Source organism: Lepidochelys kempii, chromosome 2 (assembly GCF_965140285.1).
Source record: "Lepidochelys kempii isolate rLepKem1 chromosome 2, rLepKem1.hap1, whole genome shotgun sequence".
Lineage (NCBI taxonomy): Eukaryota > Metazoa > Chordata > Testudines > Cheloniidae > Lepidochelys > Lepidochelys kempii.
The window spans coordinates 190,330,882-190,351,537 of NC_136381.1; the positions used below are offsets into that span (position 1 = coordinate 190,330,882).

The window sequence follows — 20,656 nt, forward strand, 5'->3', positions numbered from 1 at the left end:
GTATAGCCTCTGCATCAATCACATATCAGAGTAGCTGTGAAATACCGGGTTGGGGGCTGTAGAGAGGCAGAGGAAAAGGAGTCTGAAAGCAGCCTGTCTGCACCATGTTCCCCACTTAAAGTCATGGAACACACATGGACAGCTCCCATGTAAGTTAATGCTATTCTAAGCTGTATTTACTTTGCCTACATACTCCATTGCCTGCATCAGAGGTGTTACAGGAGCCAACAGTAACGTGCCAAATGAGCCAGTTATGCTGCCATTTGTATGGAAAAGTCCTGTAGATTTTAATATGTAAGAAACAAACAGGGTTCGATAGAAATTCCTGAAAAAACCTAAAAAAATGTAATAGAGCATGATCTCTCTTTATGGTTTTCTGAACCATCCTACAGAACTGTACAGCAAGGATTTCATTCTCTAACACATTCCTTAGAGCAGTTCCAAACAGCTAGAGAAAAGTTCATTTTCTATGAACTTCTATAGAACTTTACGATAAGGGGGATGGGGGGGTTAAGGCTTGCAGCAGTGCAGAGGGAGCAGCTAAGTGCAACAAACCCCACCTCAGGTCATCAGCAGGGTTTGAATGTGTCACCTTCACCAGTGCACAGACATCTACCACTTTAAAGAAGCAACCCCATTAGCGGGAAGCGGTAGTAGGCTTTTATCTTCACGATGGATTAAACACTAGAGGGGCAACATTGTCAGGAACTCAGGTGGCTCCTTGCACGGTCGCCTAGCAACCCAATGAACTTGGCTGGGCCCAATGAACCCTCACTGAGTGACTGTGCTCCCTGATTGGACAGAAGAGCCAACAGATCTCTATTAAAGTCTGGTAGCAACAGCAGCACAGTGTCTGCTCAGTGCGTTCCATGCCTGCAGCCGTGTAAGACCTGCTTCCTGTACTTCCTGTCGGTCTCTGCTCCTGCCCTACTCCCTGCCTTCCTCAGAACTCCTGATTCCTGGCTCCAAGCACTGGCTAGTCTCTTGACTATGACACCCGATCTGCCCTTTGGTTCTATTCTGGATCCCGACTCCTGTCTCTGACCATTGGCTTGTCTTTTGACCACACCGCAGGTTCTGCGCTCTGATTCTGCTCTGACCACTAGGCAAGACTCCTGTTCTGACCACTATCTTGCAATGCCTGCATCTCGGTGTGTAACAGTTTGAGCAGCCCAGCAAAAGGCAGGAGTGGCCTTCGCCCCATAGCATGGAGCTCCCCTACAGAAGGGCAACAGCAGGAGCCTGATCCACCTTTTTGGACATTGTTGGGGAACTGCGGGCTCAGGTCGCAGAATTCAGTGAGCAGAATGCAGCCCTCCAGGCCCAGTAGAAGACCAGGCATTGTCTTCTGTCCCTGCAATTCTCACATCCACTTTCTGCATGACTAAGCTGCTTCTACTGGACAAAGTTCAACATCTATTATGCCAAGTTTCATAGGTTCCTTAACCAATGTCATCTCCAGTTCATGTTACAGCCACATTTGTACCCCACGGATCAGTCCTGAGTAGGACTAGTACTAATCTGCTCACCACAGAGGCTCTGATGTGGGCATCCCACTCCTGGAAGGGTCCAGGCCTCACTTTGAACACTTGGACTGCTTTGTACAGACAATGGCAGGTGTCTTTGATAGCCCTAATTGAGAACGTACTGCAGAAGCTGCTCTCCATGCTCTCTGGCAGGAGCCCGGTTCTGTCGCCAAATATGCAGTGGGATGTTGATGTCTGGCTGCAGATCCCCACTGGAATGGGGCTGCCCAGGAACACCACTTCAGGCAGGGCCTCAACAACTCTATCAAAGATGAATTAGCACCGGTGGAACCTCCGCTTAGCTGGGAGCCTTAATTGGTCTCTGTATTAGGACTGATGATTAGCTAACAAAGCGAGGCCAAGAAAAATGACACCCACAGGGAAGAATTGTTCTGTCTCCTGGGGCCCCAGTTGTCCTGCCAGATGCTGAACCAATGCAGTCGACCTGCCTAGCCCCACCTCTCTGCCGATGAGAAGAATCGTGGTTGGGCATTGGGGCTGTGTTGGTACTGAGGGGTGGCCCAGGCCCATTGCAGCCAAAGACCAGCCCACCTCCGCGTCAGGAAACGCCTGAGCCAAGCCCCAGTAAGGGGGCGAGGGTTGGGTCTGTGCTCCACTCCTCCCCTCAGCAAATCACACTGCTGCCTATCCACCAGAATTTGGCAACCCCTAGCACACATGTCACGTGGGCTGGAAGAAAGCAGACATTGTAACAGCTTGGACTAGCCTCCCTGCCTGGCCTTTACTCTGTACAGCAGAGCCCCTGTGGAAGGACAAAACAGGTCCTCCCACAGCGGGTGCAGGATGTGCTCCCATGCACTCCAAGCCAGATGAACTGGCCAGTGTAGAGAGGTCAGGACTATGGCTGCAACTCATTTGTTCTCACCCTTCCCTCAGGCTCTGTTATTCTCACCATTGCCTGTGGAGGGGGCAGCCATGGCACTGGGCGTTTCTGGTTTGTCCTGCATTAGCTGCTGTATGAGCAGACAGATGCTAACAGGCAGAAAAACATTCAGGCATCAGGGATCCAACTACTTACCCCAAAGAGCGGGGAGGGGAAAGACTAAGAACAGCCTTTGTGCAGCATGAAGAAAACATCAGGGAGTGGCTTACTGAAACTCCAGGTGAGGAGAGGGGTTGGTTTGCCTCATTTATGCGGCTGCAACCGACTGAAGCCACAGATAAAAAAAGGCAGCCGCAGATTCACCCAACCCAGAGTCCTGGAGCCATACGCCCTCCTAGACCTGCACTGAATGACAAACACTTTCCAGGAGTTGCTAAAGTCCTAGGAGCACACGGTTACCTCTGGTCACCAGTGCAGTGACTGACAGACTGACTGAATAAGGAGCTACAGCCACTGGTAAGTGCCCAGTTCTCTCCCATCCTCTCCCTGGCATGAGGGTTAAGATTTTTCTGATTATTTTCCACATGCTGCTGCAGTGGAGATGAGTCTCTGTCACATACCACCTCTCTTGGCAAGCAGTACATTCAATTTTTAACTCACCCTTTTGTAACGACTTTTTGCTTGAAAATATTTACTGTTAAAAGCAATTGCTGGGGTGCCCAAGGCTGCTGCAGTCAGGCCAGCCAAGCTACCCCTGTGCATCCCAAAAGCATTTACAGTAACATTTTGGAAATCGAAACTAAGAGCTGTCTCAGGGTTTGCTGTAGGAAAATGAGTCAGTATCTTCAACATCTAAAATATCTCTGAACATTTAAAATTAAGCTACGTTAAATAACAATAACTTTCCCCCCACCCCATTTGAGAGCAACGCTGTGGCTAACATGTTACATACACCAAAGGAAGGATTTTTTTGGCACACCTTTTTTCCTCCTCAGTTACGCCAGCATAAATCCAGATAACTCCATCTGCTCTGGTGGAATTATCTGAATTTACAATTAACTGATGAATCTCAGAACTGTAAAATAGCACCCCATTCACATGTACTATTTTTATATGACACTCTCTGGCGTTAATATGTATGCCTTAGCATTTCAGTCTAGTATGACTAATTTATGATTTCTGTGGAGATGGGGACTTTCAATCTGCCTCCTCTTACTACTGTAAAATTCCCATCTTCATTGTGACATTAATATAGTTTTAGGTATTTAATTTCCTTCTTTGTTTTTTTAAAAAGAGGAAATCTGACTCTATGGATGTGAGCCTCAACTAAGCATGGGGTCACAAATTCAACTAAATGCACCACAGCATAGATAGAATCATAAAAAGTAATCTACTGAAGGTATTTCAATGCATAGAACTCCAGGGAGCTACATAATTCTGCATGCCTCTGTTGCTCTATATGATTAAAATTACTACAGCATATATTTTCATTACTTTAAATGTTGTTATTTTTTAATCTATTTTTTCACCTAATCTTGTCAAAGCTCATATCCTGTAGTGATATACATGCAAAGACTCCATTTTGCAAACCTTACTTGGAAGTTACAAATATTCACATAAGTAGCCTCCCAGGATGACAAAAGGTGGCCAGATCAGTTCCAAAGTTAGTACTTTTATAACAAAATTATTTTGAGTTGGGTGAAAAAAAGTATCCAAATAATGCATGAAAGAAGTGTTGTTTTTTGACCCTTGGCTAGTAACAAAAAGGCCTAGAAGATTTTCTTCAAACCTTCACTTTTGGGCTGAGGGCAAGAGTAAAAGATTTTAGACCTAAGGATAACACACACACACTGAATGAGATTGTCATCTCAATAAAAATTAATAGCATAGCTAGTGATAATACAGTGCGGGATTGGATGATAGATTAACACCCACCAGTAATAAGATCAGGAGAGATTTTATGAGTCAGCACAGATGAGAAACAGAGAATTTTTTCTTTAGTTTCATGGGAAACTAGAACTTGAACGTTGGTCACTTCCCCCTGGAAAAAGCACTATTTAATGTAACTTTGTTGTTGTGGTCATCGGTTTTACAAGTTAGTTCCGGCTACACATTGAAACCTGTTTGTAGTGTGACCTATTTTCAAAGATGCGGGAACAAGTGACACTCTGAATGTCCTGAGTGATTTTCACTGAACTCCAGACATTTAGTTGTAGAGATCCAGTGAGTGTATGGTCACCATCTGAGTTGGCTAATAGTATTTAAGGGGAAAACCCTAGGTCTTCTCAGTGTTTGGGATTCACTCATTGACGCATAGCTGCACTGGTGCAATTGTCAACTGTAGACAAGGAAAGCCATGATTTGCACTACCTTAGTTTATTCCTGCTTGAATGTAGGATAGTTAATTGGTGCAAATCACAGGTTTCCTTGAGCCCATTCCTGTCCACCCTTGGATTTTACATGGTTTACATGGTTCCTGGCCATCAATGACTAAAATTGAAACTAATCCCAAGCAGAGATCATGGCCTATAGAAAAAGACATTTCCAAGAAGGAACGAAAAGGGTTAGATAATCAGTCATTACAGAAAATGGAGGTGTTTTTAAACTAGAGGCTGTTAAGGAAGACAGGTGGATTTCCTTGCTAGTTGTGACACTTAATTTGAGACAATTGTTTTTCACTCTCAGGAGCTTTTGGAAAGTTATGTTAGTTTTATTTAACAGTTTTTAAAGAAAAAAGTGTGAACCCAGGGACTGTACAGCTTCTTAAAAATGAAACAGAAGTAATCCTAGCCATTAAAAATGTTTAACCTGAACAGAGCACTTGAAAAACTGCAGCCAGTATGCTGTTAAAAGCAAATGTAAATGACGTAGCATATTTAGAGAGGTTTGTTTTTGGAAAACTTGCGTTATGAAAATGAAGCTGCAAATATAACTGAAAACTGCAGGGTCAAATCCTGCTCATCTTACTCACCCACCGAGACCCCTGGATTTCAAAGGGACAACTCATGTGAGGAAGGAGAGTAGGATCTGGCCTGCAGGCTCATTTGAGAAGGCTTTCTGTGAATATGCCTTGGTTTTACACTCATCTCAGTCCTGTCTCAAGGTCTGTATTTTACATGTCACTTACCCACCTTATTCCCTCTCAAGTTCATAGTGTTGTTTTCAAGACTGAATAAAGATCTGACTGCAGATGGCATTTACGAGCATGGTGAGTATAAATCTACTACTGCCGAATAATCTCTCTCTCTTCCCCCCTTTCAGTTTGTGACCGAGGCTATACCATCATTCCCTAAGGCACTGCAACACATTCCCCTGAACATATTCTAGAACTGTGTTGTCCTCTCCAAGCTAGCAATGAACATCTGTTCAGTCATGGATGCTCCTGTCCTACCAAACAACTTGGCTCACGCAAACTTATAGTATGGTTCAGCCAAAAGATGCTGGACATGAATTTGCCTGCTCAGCTGAGGATATAACTGTACTTTGCTCCCCTGTTGGATCTTCCAGCTGAGGATCTTAAAGCACTTTACCCTGAAACACCTTTGCGAGCTAAGTATTATTGTCTGTAGTTTATAGCTGGGGAGCCAGATCCTCAGCTGATGTAAATGGGCAGCTATGTTAATTTCCTCCCGCTGTGTGGTTCTCGCCTAGGGAATGAAAAGCAGAGAACTTTATTGATTTGCCTAAATTCACACAAGAAGAGCATAGATTGTACCTGTGCACTATCTGCACTCAAATGTATTTGGGTTATTGGGCATTACGCTGATCGACAGTCAACGGAGGGTTTGAAATTTCCAATTTCTGGTGGTGGAAAATTTGCCCAGGTTATTGCAAAAATAATTCAAAATTCCACCTTCATTGTTTCTTATTCAATGATTTTGTCAGCATGTAATTAATCTGATGTTCCCCTGCAGACCACCGAGAACTACTTGGCTAACCTGGATTATTTTACGGGTTCTAGTTCTGTGTTGCCGCAATACAACAACCCATTTAATCACACAGACGTCATTTGTGAAAAAGGTCATGCCCAGCAGTTTGCTCAAACTTTCCTGCCAGCATTTTTCTGGATTGTCTTCTCCATTGGCACCATGGGTAATGCCTTAGTCATCCTCGTCTACTGGAAATACAGACACAGAAAGAGCATCACTGACAGATACCTGCTGCACCTGGCCATTGCTGATCTGCTCCTCCTTCTCACTCTCCCTTTCTGGGCAAAAGCAGCTTCAGATGGCTGGATCTTTAAGAATTTCATGTGTAAAATTGTCAATAGCATGTACAAGATCAACTTCTACAGCTGTATGTTGTTTCTGACATGCATTAGTTTTGACAGGTACATTACAATTGTGCAGGCCATGAAAGCTAAGAACTCTAAGCGAAAAAGGCTTCTGCGCAGTAAACTAGTTTGCTTTGGTGTTTGGCTGACTGCAATAAGCTTATGCATCCCAGAAATAGTATACAGTGAATCTAAGCAAGTTAGTGATACAACTACTTGCAAGATGGTATACCCTACCACAGTTACCCGAACCATCAAAGTTACTATCCTAGCTTTGAAAATCACAGTAGGATTCCTCCTTCCTCTCTTTGTCATGGTTACTTGTTATGCTTTTATAATTCATACCCTTCTTCAAGCGAAAAGATCCCCAAAGCACAAATCATTAAAGATCATCATCATGATTATCATAGCTTTCCTCCTCTCCCAGTTGCCCTACAACAGCATTTTGCTGGTCAAAACCATTGACACCTACACCATGGTCATATATGACTGCAAAACCTCTGACAACATTGACCTTGGATTCCAGATAACTCAGAGCATCGCCTTCCTTCACAGCTGCCTGAACCCCTTCCTCTATGTGTTTGCTGGGGAGAGATTCCGTAAAGTCCTCTTTAAAATTCTGGAGGATGCAATTCACCGCACTGGTAAGAGCCGAGAACAGAGCTCTTTCATATATGATAGCCAAGAAGGGAGCTCAAAATGGTCTGGATTGCTGGGGCCATCAAAAATCAGGAGCTCTCTCATTTTGAGTATGCACCAATATTCCTCACTCACACCCAACTTTTGCCAAGCTACTTTCGAAGTTAATGGGAGTCTGGCTAGAGGAAGAAGTACTGAATTCAGTGCTCTGTAAGTGATCCTTACCCTGTGAAAGAAAAAGAAAGATCCTGCTCAACAAAGTGAATTAGGATCTTCATCAGGGGCTTGATCCAATGATCCTTCAAAGTATTGAGCAGTCTCAACTTCTGCTGAAGTCAGCAGGAGATGAGGGTGCTCCGCACCTTCCCCTGGAGTGCTGAACACCTTCAAAGATCGAGCCCTACACTTCTGGCTGAAAGTGAAACCATTAAAAAGAGCCAGAGAAATAGTATAATGCTATCTGGAAGCAGAACTGTCAAAGGATAGGGGATTTTAAAAACAAATCTTGTTACAACTGTAAATATGCAACCCAGCTGTGGCAATGAACAATCTGAAGCAGCAAGGGATTTAAGGGAATGATCACCTGTGGTCATGGAGCTCAGTTACTGTAGCCATGGACATAGCTAAGACTTGGTGGCTGCTTCACACTGCCCCATTCCGATCCATGCCAACTGACTAAAGCCAGGGGAGGAGTCAGGCCAGTACTGTTTTCAATGGGAGTTGCAGGTGCTCAGTACCTGTCAGGATCAGGCCTTAATTGGTTGATGTTTGTATAATGCTTCATAAATGAAAAATGCTACAGATTGTTACGGTCATGTCACTGACAGCTTTTCAAAGTCCCTTTTCTGTAACAGGTGAAAGTAGGGTTGCCAAGTTTCTACTTGCACAAAACCAAACAACCTTGCCCTGCTCCCTGCCCCGCCCCTTCTCTGAGGCCCTGCCCACCGCTCACTCCATCCCCTTCCCCTCCCTCTGTCGCTTGCTCTCCCCACCCTCACTCACTCATTTTTACCGGGCTGGCTCAGGGGCGGTTGTGAGGGCTCTGTCTGGGAGTACAGACTCTATGGTGGGCTGGGTGGTGAGGAGTTTAGGGTGTAGGATGGGGCTCCGGGCTGCGGCTGTGGGGTTTGGAGGATGGGAGGGGGATCAGGGCTGGGGCATGGTCATGGGAGGGGGTCAGGAGTGCCGGCACCGGGCGGGGCTTACTTTAGATGATTCCTGGAAGCAGCAGCATGTCCCCACTCCGGCTCCTAAATGGAGGCGTGGCCAGGTAGCTCTGCACACAGCCCTATCTGCAGGCGCCACCCCTGCAGCTCCCATTGGCTGCGGTTCCCAGCCAATGGGAGCTGCGGAGCCGGCGCTTGGGATGGGGCAGTGTGTAGAGCCCCCTGGCTGGCCCTATGCCTAGGTGCTTCATGGGGGACGTGCCGCTGCTTCCAGGTGCTGCAGGGAGCCACAGCAGGCCAGGAACCAGCCTTAGCCCTGCTGCACCACTGACTGGACATATAATGGCCTGATCAGCGGTGCTGACTGGAGCCGCCAGGGCCCCTTTTTGACTGGGTGTTCCGGGCAAAAACTGGACACCTGGCAACCTGAGGTGAAAGCTGTTTTTAGTGAGAGTTGCAACATTTCTCAGGATCAGCCCCAGAATCACCTAGGGTAAATTTCTGCACTCAGTGACATCATTTTAAATTCAGAGCAACTCTGGCTCCTTCACTAGAGTTACTCCAGATTTACACCAGTGTGAATGAGAACTGAATTTGACTCCCCTGATGCTTTTTTATTCAATCTCTGATTTGTAAGTGTAACCTCAGTGAAGGCAGATTTAATTTTGTTCTGCTTCCAAAGCTGCTACATTGCTAGAATAGTGGACATATGATGGTTTCTTGCTGGTGGAACTGAGTTGATTTAGATTCTTTTTTGGTAGGTCTTTGATTTTAGGGTGAAACTATGTGCACTGTTTGTACCATAATGCTTTGATGTTAGACACTTGCACTATATATACACATAAATAAACATTGTATCGTACAGCACAATTTTTAGAGGCTCATATTTGTAATTTTCTAGCAATATGGGATTTGCCTTTTACCATCTGGTAAAACTGGACGTAACGAACAAACGGATGCCTGAATGAACCACGGTGAGCATAATAAACTGGTTCAGAAAGTGTATCCAGCCTGAGGCCTGTAAGGCAGAGAGAGGGAAGGAGTGGAACCTAAGGTGCGGGAACAGTTTAGAGAGACTGGAGATGGGCCAGTCACACACGTTATGCAATTATAATGTCCTGCGCATCTATAGCATCTGCTGCTCAGGGGTGTCAAAAGCATCTCACAGGCATGAATGAATTTAGCCTCTCAATATTCCAAGTGCACAGGGAGACTGTGGCAGAGTCAGAAACGGAATCCAGCTCAGGGTCTCCTGTCTCGCTTTTTGGTGCCATAAACACCATCCTTCTGGCTGACAAGATCTGGGCATAAGTGGTGCACAGCTTTGCTGTCTGCTCTCTTCTGCTCCCTAACATGCACTGGACTGTATGTCTCTTGGTGGCCATTTTCATTTCGGTAAGCACTCATGGAAGGAGCTCTTTCAGTGTTATCATGGCTCCAGGACGAGTGCAACAGGCACACAGGGCATTGGAATTAAGGACCATGTTCCCAGCTAGCCTCCATTCTGAGCACAATTTTCACACTGACCCATCGGCACGTACAAAGCCTAAATCGTTGTGCACAAAGAAGGCAGCTAGACACACAATGACCTGACTGGCACATGTGTGGGCAAACGGACATACACAGGCAGTTTTGAGATTGCAAGTTTCAAGAATGCTGAGGAAAACATGGTACAAAAAAGGAAAGATAACTCTTTAAAGTAAATGGTAAGGAAAAGTCCCAAAGAAAGAGCTAAGATAGGGCTTATGCAAAGAAGACTTTGGTGACAAAGCCCCAAATTGCAAGTAGAAGCAACAAAACTGCTGTTTATTGAAATGATGTAGGATTTATTAACCTATTGAGAGTTTGGCCTTACAAGGCGTGGAGCATTCCTAGGACATTCTGAGTGCCCTCAGCTATCACAGGCTACAGTTGATTGTGCTCAGCACCATGCAGGAGTGCTCAGCGCTTTGCAGGATGGCGCTTCAACACAACGCGAAACAGCATGAAAAGAACATGATAGACTGATTACTTTTAGTACACGAGAGAGCAAAGCATGTTATGGAAAATAAATCCTGAGTTCGTGTCTGTTTGAGAGATGCTCGCTGCACTGGGGCATAGAATAAAACCAATGGACACATTTATGAACCCCACAGCTCTTTGTGAGGCTTTGTATATTAAAGTTGTTCTATACAATATAATTATCCTGGTAAAAAAAACCCTAGATAATTAGAGTATTTTAAACGCGCACAAACATTTAGAACAGGTGTTACTTAGAGCCCCTTTGGAGCCTCACTTATCTCAAGGCAGGGACGGAAATGAGCCATAAACATAGCATTGTTTTTCTGCTAATTAAATTCTAGTTAAAGTTTTACTTCCCCTGCAAGCTGCCTTCTTAATCCTTAGCCCTGAACAGTAAATGAGCAAACCTTAGGCACTGACTTGATGTCCAGGACAAATGGCCTTCTCTGACACGAGTTCCAGCTCCAGCCAGCAGCTCCTAGGACTCACCTTGTGAGCACAGTGCTGCTTTCACTGTCTTTTTAGCGCAGCTGTGAGAACCACAGTGAGTTCAGGCTTTGGCTAAAGCAGTGGAATCTTCACGTATGATAGACAGTGCACCCGCTTCTCCAACAGCAAGAAAACCACATTAGCATCTGCCAATCGAAAAATCTACACCAGCAGAGCAAACTATGTAGATAATTACCCATGAGGCACTGATTAATTCTTCACCACTGTTCTTCACATATCCCCCAGTGTGGGGAAAAAGTGAAAGACTGCACTTCAAAATACCCCCACCTGGTTGCATGTCACTTTCAGTATTACTTTTTCATCAGCCCTTTGAAGTCTCTAGTCTCCTTTATAGAAATAATGGCTTCTTTTCTGTGTGGTATCTGGTGAACCATGTGCCTGGGGGTTAATTGACACATGAAGCTTTTGAGTGTTCTGAAACCTAATCTGTATTTTCTCATACAGAAAGGTTGCGACCTGGTCATGCTACTTTGCCTATGAGTCATTTCTTGGATCTCCTTGTATTGTCATCGGAAGGTTTTTAAAGCAACGACAGTCTAATGTGTTATACAGAAATAGAACAATTAGATTGCAGGCTATGGGACCTTGGCATAATTTGGACAGAAAGGCTTAGAAAAACTGCCCCATTTGGAACCTGTCCAGCACATTGTATAATAACTGTGCCGTATCTCCAGGTCTTAGTCAGCCCAAATTCTTAATTGATTTCACTGGGACTTTTGCCTGAATAAAGACTGGTAAGAACTATGAGCTAGTTTTTGCTCTGTTACAGCAAAAGAAAGCTGATGTAACTTTGCTGGATTTGCACTAGTGTAACAGAGCAGGACATAACTCTGAGTAGGCTTTTGTGCACAGAATTTTGAGGAGACAATAGGAAAGAGAGAGAATAATTTAAAAAACCTGTAGGCTCTGAGCTACTTAAAAATTGGTGTTACAGAAAGAAACATTTCCACTGATGGGCCAAATGCAGCACCATTTACAGGGGGCCCAATGAGTTGAGTGCACACGAAGGCAGAATTTGGCCAATATCGTATACGCTTGGTGGTGTAGTTTCAGCTCTCTGCATCATGACTGTTTGCTTCTCCCACGGGCTTCACCCTGCACCCCCATCCTGTGTAGTTTTAGCACGTGCTCAATTCACAAGGTCTTACACAGCACAGACAAAAATTAAACAAATACGTGACCTAATTTGGCACAGACTCACCTGTCACAGCCAGGTTTGCTGGCTCACTCACCTGTTACACCAGTCTGACAAGACTCCTTTGAGGAAGTGGGAAAATCTCTGAGGAGCGCCCCAGTTGTGTTTCATCCCATGTATGATTCTTCAGTGATGCATTGCTATCTGTGGTGATGTTGTTCCTTCTCACGCACTCACCCCCCACCCCCATGTTCCATAGTGATCCCCTCCATTATTTCATTGTGGGATAAAGCCAAAATTTTCAAATGTGGGTGCTTAAAGTTAGGTTCCTACTTCCATATATGGGCACCTACACGTGTGGCCTGATTTTCAAAAGCATCTGTGGAAGCTCCTGGGTGCTCAGCGATTTTGAAAATCAAGTCACTTAATATCAGTGCTTAAACATGCATTTCAGGGTACAGCTACACAGCCACCAGCAGTGAGCCTCTAAGCCTGGGTCGACAGTCTTGGGCTCACCCTACAAATAGCTGTGTAGCAGCACTTTGAAGTTGTGGCCTTCAGAATCGAGCTTCAGACCAAACTGCCATGTTTACATAGCTATTATTAGCAGGGTGGCATAAGCCTTGTAAGCCCAAGTCTGTCAACCCGGGCTCGGAGACTCCTTTCCACAGACTTACCCTAAGAGGCTAACTTTAGGCACCCATGTTTCAAAATTTTGGCCAATATCAATTTTCTCTTACTTCTGACCGTCAAACACAAAAGATAAATTAAAAAAATTGGGTTAGAATACTTAAATCAATGGAGAAATACCAGAGAGGAACTTGGCCCAATGGGCCAAATTCTGACCTTGATTACATCTATGTGTTTTCCATTGACTCAGTTTGTCCAGGTGTCGATGAATGCTGATTATGGCCCATGGGGCATTAAGTCTTCTCATTGATCTAGCAAAGAACAGACATTCCCCCCTCCTCCTCCCAATAACAATTTGCTCACTAGAAATTTGACTTCTGGGTCCTTACTGTATATAATCTGAATTCAATGCAACTCATTATGGGTTAAATTCACCTCTGTGCAAAGAACCAGAACAAAGTCTATGCATCATGTAAGCATTTGCAGAGGTGTGAATTTCACCCGATTACTTTATTGGCATGATACAAGGCAAGCCTCAAGATTTCTCTTAATTTTTTTCTTGCTTAAAACCTGATTGTGCAGTATTTCAATTTCTCATTTTCAAGAAAAAACCAAGGATGCTCACTCTAAATGATACAGAATTTTATTTATTCAATTCCTGAGTAAAAATAAAAAGCATCAAGAAATATTCCAGTACAAAGCCGTCTACATCCCCATAAATGTACAGACATTCAAAAAAGCTTTATTCCTCTGTGAAAGTTAAGTTGAACTTGGTGCAAATCCATTGTGCAATTCTTTGGCAGTTATGCCCAAAAGATATTTCTGAAGAAATTATAGTAAATTTAATTGAGCATTATTAAAACTATAGTGCAAGTTCAATTTTAAAACAAAACCAAGTCAAGTCATGTATTGCAGCTTTACAACTTCATCATTTTACAAAGCTGTAAACTCTTTTTATGCAATACATGTCAGTAAGTTTTCATGAACCAATTTTCAGTAACACTTATAGAAGTGTAAAGGAACACTGTCAAGCAATGAAAAAAACAAAAAGACAAAAAACAATTAAATTCTACCCTACGCAGGGTAAACTCTGATGGGAGAGAATCATTAGCCACATCCTCTGACTCCCAGCAAACACACCTGACTGCACATCACTGTTACCGCTACCTAAATATGTGTAAATCCTTGAGCCCAGTAATGGGCATTGTGTTGTTGGGTAACTGGCTTCTGCTGTGCTATAATGTGTACCCTCTGTGTAACAAAAGTACCACTCACTTTTAATTTAATTTCATTACAGATTAAAATGTGTCTTTTGTCTTATTTCCATGGCTGCTGATGGTCAGTTCTTAAAAGACCAATTTCAGCAAAGCACATGAGCGTGTGCTTCAGTTTAAGTTCACGAGCCATCCCAATAACTTGAAAGTTAAGCATGTCCGTAAGTTGAATTGCGGCTTATGACACTTGAATGATGGCTGTTCTTGTAACATCCTTCTGGACTATTTGTTTGCTGTATTGTCCATTCGGGGCTGCTTTGCCTCCATTTATTAATGTTCAAATGGAAAACCAGGTAGGTTAACAGGTTGTCACACAGCACCTTGGCTTGATATGTAGAAACACTCCAGTCTATTGGATTGCATGGATGGATTCCTGTTCAGTTTAAACCACACCATAATCATTAATTAAGAATATTTCATCCAACATTAACAGTATAAATCTCCTGTTTCTAAATACATTATTTGTAAATCCCTCTCATTCGCTTAAAAATAGCCTTTTTTTTTTTGCCTCTGAAACGCTCCAGAGATCAAAGGGGCTACAAAGCCAGCCAACTGGAGCAGCTGGGGATTGCCCAGGTGGCTGTTGTGTAGCTGCCATCCCCTCTTAGCCACATCTCCATTTGATGTGCGGGGTGTGGCCAGAGCACAGGGCATACTCAGCTGCTCCCCAGTCAGCATAACAGCCCACTAGGGTGAAGTTCTGGGATATTGCCTTTTTTCAATTTTTTTCAACTGGAAAACACTTTAAAAAAAAAAAGCAACCCCTCCCCCCCTGCATTTCTGATGTCGTACAACTGCTACATGTCTTACCTCGTTTATGTCTCAGCTTTATTGATAACATAACTCACCAACCTCAGCACAGCTCTGATAATAAACGTGTGCTTTTGATGCTGGATGCTGTTCTTCAGTGTTGCCAGCACTTACAGTTTTTAGTGTTTTTCACTAAGCCCCAGCTGCTGGAGTCATGGGGTTGCAGGAGAATCTCAGTGTTCTTTTTTCAATAAGTAACTTTCTACCCTGATGCTTGCAGAGAAAAGTGTGAAAATGTGATGCAAATGCACCCTAAAGACTCAAAAGCAAAAAAGGTAAAATAAAAAGCCCAACATTTATTATTTAAAAAATCTCACAATCGGCTTATAAATCTCTACATTTTGGGGTGGCGGGGCAAATTCATGTTTTTGAATATTTGAGGTTGCACTACTGTTTTTTGCAGAAGCAAAGCTACTCTGGGTCCTACATGAACAGCGTATTTTTTTTAAAAAAAATCTTTGCAACAGAGTGATAGATTTTTAAAAAAGAGACAGAGAAAAAATAAATCCAGAGGCCACCCTCTCTCAGATTATTCAGAACATATTATAAATCACAGTTTGGCCTAACACTTGACAGTGTCCCTTTAACTTATGTTTGGCATTTTAAGAAAAATATCTTAGTGAAATTAGTATTCTAGCTAAACAGTAGCAAGATGCTTTTAAAATCACACCTAAAAGTTTAAGGAAAATTGCAGTGGACTTCAGTTAAATATCCATTATATTGCATAGTGTATGGTACATAGTATTCCACTTTTAAACATTAAATAAACTCTCATTGCCTAAATAAGAATAAAACATAACCAAAGCACTAAAATAATATGCTGGTAAATAATGAAACTGCCAGTGCATAATTTGTTTATTGCTTATGTGCTACTCACTTTAATCTCAATTCCATGTTGATTAGAATCTTTTTAATTTAATCGTATTTTCAGCAGTATAGAGCTCAGTTGTGAGGATCTCTGACCTCTCTGTTCCTAACAAGAAAAGGACCCTGCATCTTCCCACGACACTTTACAAGTAGTACTAATATAATAAGAAAGACTAACTGGATTGTCAACTAAATGGCATGTCTTGAGAGGAGTCAGGGTCCTGGCAGGTTAACATAGGGCCCAATCCAAAGCCTGTTGAAATCAATTAAAATTAAAATTTATTTCAGTGGGCTTTGGATTGGGGCCATAGCGAGGGCATTTATGGTCTAGAAATACCCTGTATAGACCAATTAAAAAGCGCATCACCCGTAAACAACATCCATCCCCTTTCATTGCCGTTTACAATAGCAATAATGACCTCAGCAATAGGGATTGGCGGCCTTCAGCTGTACCTTGGGCCCTGGATTCCCACTGTTTTCTGTTCCCACCCCCAGGTTTCTTTTCTCTCTTTTAACTCCTCACAGGGCCCCCTACATCAGCTGCTATTCCCATCAGGGAGCTGTCAAATTCCTGGCAGGCTCTGCTGGGCTTCCATCAATTGCTGCATTGAAATCTGTCATGGTCTCACACTCCCAGGCTATTTGGGTGAGGGATATCCAGTCCATTCTGAGATTTGTCTCACTCATGAGGAGATCTGGTTGGAAAATGTCCACCCCCACAAATAAATTCAACTTTCTGTTTATAACCTAAGAACTTTTCAATTGACACACCAAAATCTTTTGTTTTTCCAGTTTTTGTAAAAAAATCAAACAAACTCAAAACCACAAATAACCCCTTAAATTTTAAATCTATGCAGCTTTTTATTTAAAATAAAAAAACCCAATTTTCCACCAAAACCAATTTTGACTGAAAACTTTTAACCAGCCTGGCCCACAAGTGCATAAGATTTTAATAAAGGAGCCACCTTGGGCCCAGCAGAGAAAGGAAGGGCAAAGGAAAGTGACCTGACTGCGTTGGTACCAGGAGAGAGAAGGATAGGAGCATAGGGGAGAAGGACGAGGACCTCAGTAGGTTTGGATATGCATCCAGTTTTGGGTGGACTTATCCAGACTGGATCAAACCTAATGACGCGACCTTCCACTCAGTCTATAGAAAGGAATCATTCTTGTCATTTGTATCCTTCGAGTTTTTATTTTTGTGTGATCGCTGTGGTTTAAAAGAGCCAACTCAGAAAAAAGGAACATGGCCCTTTCCCTTTCTTTAGTGTCACACATTAGAACTGCTGGATTTTTCTGCCAGTTATACACCAGATTGTGACATGGTAAGTTGCTTTGAGAGAAACCTAACTCTGCAAGAGCTCCCATTGATTTCAGTGGGTCTACTTACAGAGAAGGGCGGTCAAGTGTGGAAGAAATAATCCTTCATTTTACAACTGTTGCAGCTTTTTTTTTTCTTTTTTTGTAATGGACATTAAATGTCAGAGTGTTTTTTAAAACCCTGTTAGACATTTTAAACCAAAACTGAATATCTAAAAAGTATTATTTGTTGCTTACAAGTCTGAAAAAAGGTAAGAACAACCCTTTAATGATACCTATCTGTAACGTCTAGCGTATTGCATAGTTGCATTTTTTATAGTTTTTTATCATTTTGAGCTGGTCAGAAAATGTTTTTTCCCCAACTGAAAATTTCAATTTTTTATTTTTATTTTTATCAAAAATTTCCAAGAAAAAAATATAAGCTTTTCAACAAAATAATATTTTCCAGTTTTCAACCAACTAATTTTTCTTTACAAAAATGTCAAAAACTAAATTTTCGTTGAAAAAAATGTTGAAGAATTTTTTTTTGACCAATTCTACCTAACAACATGGCTTTTGAGCAATCTCTACACAGTACTGAACCATTAGTGTTCCTGTGAAGGGTTTCTTTCTTTTGTGTAAACACATTGTAAGTGCTTTGTTTTGTGACTATTGCATAGCTTAAGGAGGTGTAAAAACAATGATATTTTTAGTGCTTACATACATATAAATAATAGTGTTTCTTAAAAATATAATTTAAAAAGGACACCATATATTCAAGGCTATGGAAAATCACTTCCATCGTAGATCACAGGGTGTTCAACAGTGAAGTGATAAAATACTTTTTTTGAGATAAACCTGTACAAAACAAACAGAAGATCATGTTAGTCTAACTCAAGTAAAACTAAGATCATAATAGGTGGTCAAACCCTGCAGTCCCTACTCAGGCAAAACATCTATTGGACTTCAAGAAGTTTTGTGTGAGTTAGGATTGGATGCAGGATTGGATGCAGTAGGAGGATTAACTACAAGAAGACAATCCTGACTCTGAACTGGTTGTAAATAATCATGTAGTAAGTTTCTGTTGTTTACTGTCTCAGAGATCAAGAGCATCAAAGGATGGAACAATGTTACAGAATCACAGGAAACTATCTTTAATAAAATCTGAAACTCAGGCCACTGAACCAATTTTTAACCTCTTTTTTTTTTACTAGCCAGTCTATTAAAGTCTACAAGTAGAAAATAGAATAGAATATCAGGGTTGGAAGGGACCTCAGGAGGTCATCTAGTCCAACCCCCTGCTCAAAGCAGGACCAATCCCCAACTAAATCATCCCAACCACGGCTTTGTCAAGCCTGACCTTAAAAACCTCAAAGGAAGGAGATTCCATCACCTCCCTAGGTAACCCATACCAGTGCTTCACCACCCTCCCAGTGAAAATGTTTTTCCTAATATCCAACCTAAACCTCCCCCACTGCAACTTGAGACCATTACTCCTTGTTCTGTCATCAGCTACCACTGAGAACAGTCTAGATCCATCGTCTTTGGAACCCCCTTTCAGATAGTTGAAAGCAGCTATGAAATCCCCCCTTATTCTTCTCTTCTGCAGACTAAACAATCCCAGTTCCCTCAGCCTCTCCTCATAAGTCATGTGTTCCAGTCCCCTAATCATTTTTGTTGCCCTTTCCAATTTTTCTACATCCTTCTTGTAGTTTCGGGCCCAAAACTGGACACAGTACTCCAGATGAGGCCTCACCAATGTCGAATAGAGGGGAACGATCACATCCCTCGATCTGCTGGCAATGCCCCTACTTATACAGCCCAAAATGCCGTTAGCCTTCTTGGCAACAAGGGCACATTGTTGACTCATATCCAGCTTCTCATCCACTGTAACCCCTAGATCCTTTTCTGCAGAACTGCTGCCTAGCCATTTGGTCCCTAGTTTGTAGCAGTGCATGGGATTCATGATGAAACACTGCTTATTTCAATCTCTACACTCAGACTCTACCTACCTAGAGAAGGTGTTGTCAAATATCAGTATGTAGATACCACAGTTTCTCGCTTTCACCTGCCCTCTGATAGTTTCCTTATGAGAGTTGCAGCGGGTCATAGGAATAAGTACCTGGAATTGAAAAATCAAAACAGAACTTTGTTTCAAAGCTCTACCTTTACTCTAGGTTTAGAAGAGATATTTAGACTTATACCTTCCTGGGGGCAACAAGAGGGCCTCCTTGTGTGTATGTATTTCTCTTGGTTTGCATTATCTATTCTTGCGAGTGAATGTCAGGTCATATTTAAACTGTCTCCCTGTGACAACCTTCTTCTGACATCTACATGTGGAGTAGATCTACAATGCACACCAGTGATGGTGGTGGTGTGTAAGGAACGTGTAGCTACACACTGTGGTGAAAAGCAGGCTGTGTCCATGCTGAAGTGTACATACAGCCGTGAAAGGATCTGGCAGCTGGGGAGGCAGCGGGACATTTCACTGCTAAAAATAGCCATGTAGACAGGGGAGGGTAGAGAGCCGGGTAGGGTATACACCCTAACGTTCTGTCATGTCCGTACTCTACTCACCTAAGTAGTTCATCAAAATCTATACTACTATTTATACCTGGGCTAGGGGGCATGCAGTGTATACATACCCTTGGTTATAAGCTTTCATTGAATATTTAATATGTATAAAAACACTTCAAAGATACATAAGTGCTACTCATTAATATTTCTATAATTAAAAACAAAACTTATAAAAAGAACAGTCAAGCCACATAAACAGCTGTGGCCTGATTCTTCTCTCCCATACAACAGGTTTACACCAGTATAGTCCCTTGACTTCCACACTCCCAATCTGCACTGGTCAGAGAGGAGAAACAGGCCCATGACATCTGTGGAAAGGGGTGAGACATTTGTTCCCACGAACAAAGCCACAGCTATGCCTGATCTGACCTGAACTGACCTCCCTCTACTCAGTTCAAAGCTCTCATGTGTGGACTTGTGAAACCAACACTGCGGGGGGGAGGGGGTACTAAATTAGTTCCAATGGTGAATAGTTTAATTTGGCCTTTTAAATTACTGCACGTTTAATGCAGCACCAACTGAATGTTTTATTCGTATTTTATCCAAAAAATGCCCATTGTTTTTGCTCAGTGAAACATACTGCATTAAAAAAACAAAGCCACAAATCCCCCATCAAAATATATTTGAAATGGAAGGTTTTCCTAAGAAAAGTTTGCGTTTCTGAGTCTTTTGCTGGCAGTTGCCATGCTATTGAAAAGGGAGAACATTTCTGTAGGTGATACTATGGGAAGCCTAATATCTCAAACTGTACTGTCGTGCTTCAATCAATCATCAGGAGAACTTTAACTTTCCAAGCAGGAAACTGCTGAGATATTCCATTTATCCCTCTCACCGTGTAATGGAAAATGGACTTGTACCGATAACTGATTTGAAAAAATTCTGGTAACTTGGTGAGAGAGCATTTCACGTACAAGCAAAATGGATTGTTTCAACCTGTAGATTTCTTACTTCACAGTTGGTGGGATTAACATCCGGTAACAAGCTTTATGGGCCCATTCAGAAACGCACTTAAGGACACGTTTAACTTCAGTGGACCTTCGATGACATTAAGCATGTGCTTCAGTATTAAGCTGAACGGGGCCTACATTTTTTCCACTGCTGACGTATC

General features: G+C 42.6%; 2 protein-coding genes across 7 annotated transcripts in view; one reads left to right on the forward strand and one right to left on the reverse strand.

Annotated features, from left to right (window-relative positions):
- Positions 1-5,523: 5,523 nt before the first annotated feature.
- Positions 5,524-7,789, forward strand: LOC140906020 (C-C chemokine receptor type 9). Its single transcript, XM_073329516.2, has 2 exons — positions 5,524-5,578; positions 6,285-7,789. The coding sequence occupies exons 1-2, from the start codon at positions 5,561-5,563 to the stop codon at positions 7,494-7,496; spliced, it is 1,230 nt and encodes a 409-aa protein (XP_073185617.1). The 5' UTR covers positions 5,524-5,560; the 3' UTR covers positions 7,497-7,789.
- A 5,562-nt stretch (positions 7,790-13,351) lies between these two features.
- The window catches only part of FYCO1 (FYVE and coiled-coil domain autophagy adaptor 1), an 84,863-nt gene continuing 77,558 nt past the window's right edge, over positions 13,352-20,656 (reverse strand). For all 6 annotated transcript variants that reach the window (XM_073333169.2, XM_073333171.2, XM_073333166.2 and 3 more), the window contains 2 exons: positions 18,984-19,093; positions 13,352-17,829 (listed from right to left, as the gene is read on the reverse strand). In XM_073333169.2, the coding sequence (XP_073189270.2) occupies positions 17,754-17,829; positions 18,984-19,093 (186 nt within the window). In that variant the 3' untranslated portion in view covers positions 13,352-17,753. The remainder of the gene's footprint in view (positions 17,830-18,983; positions 19,094-20,656) is intronic.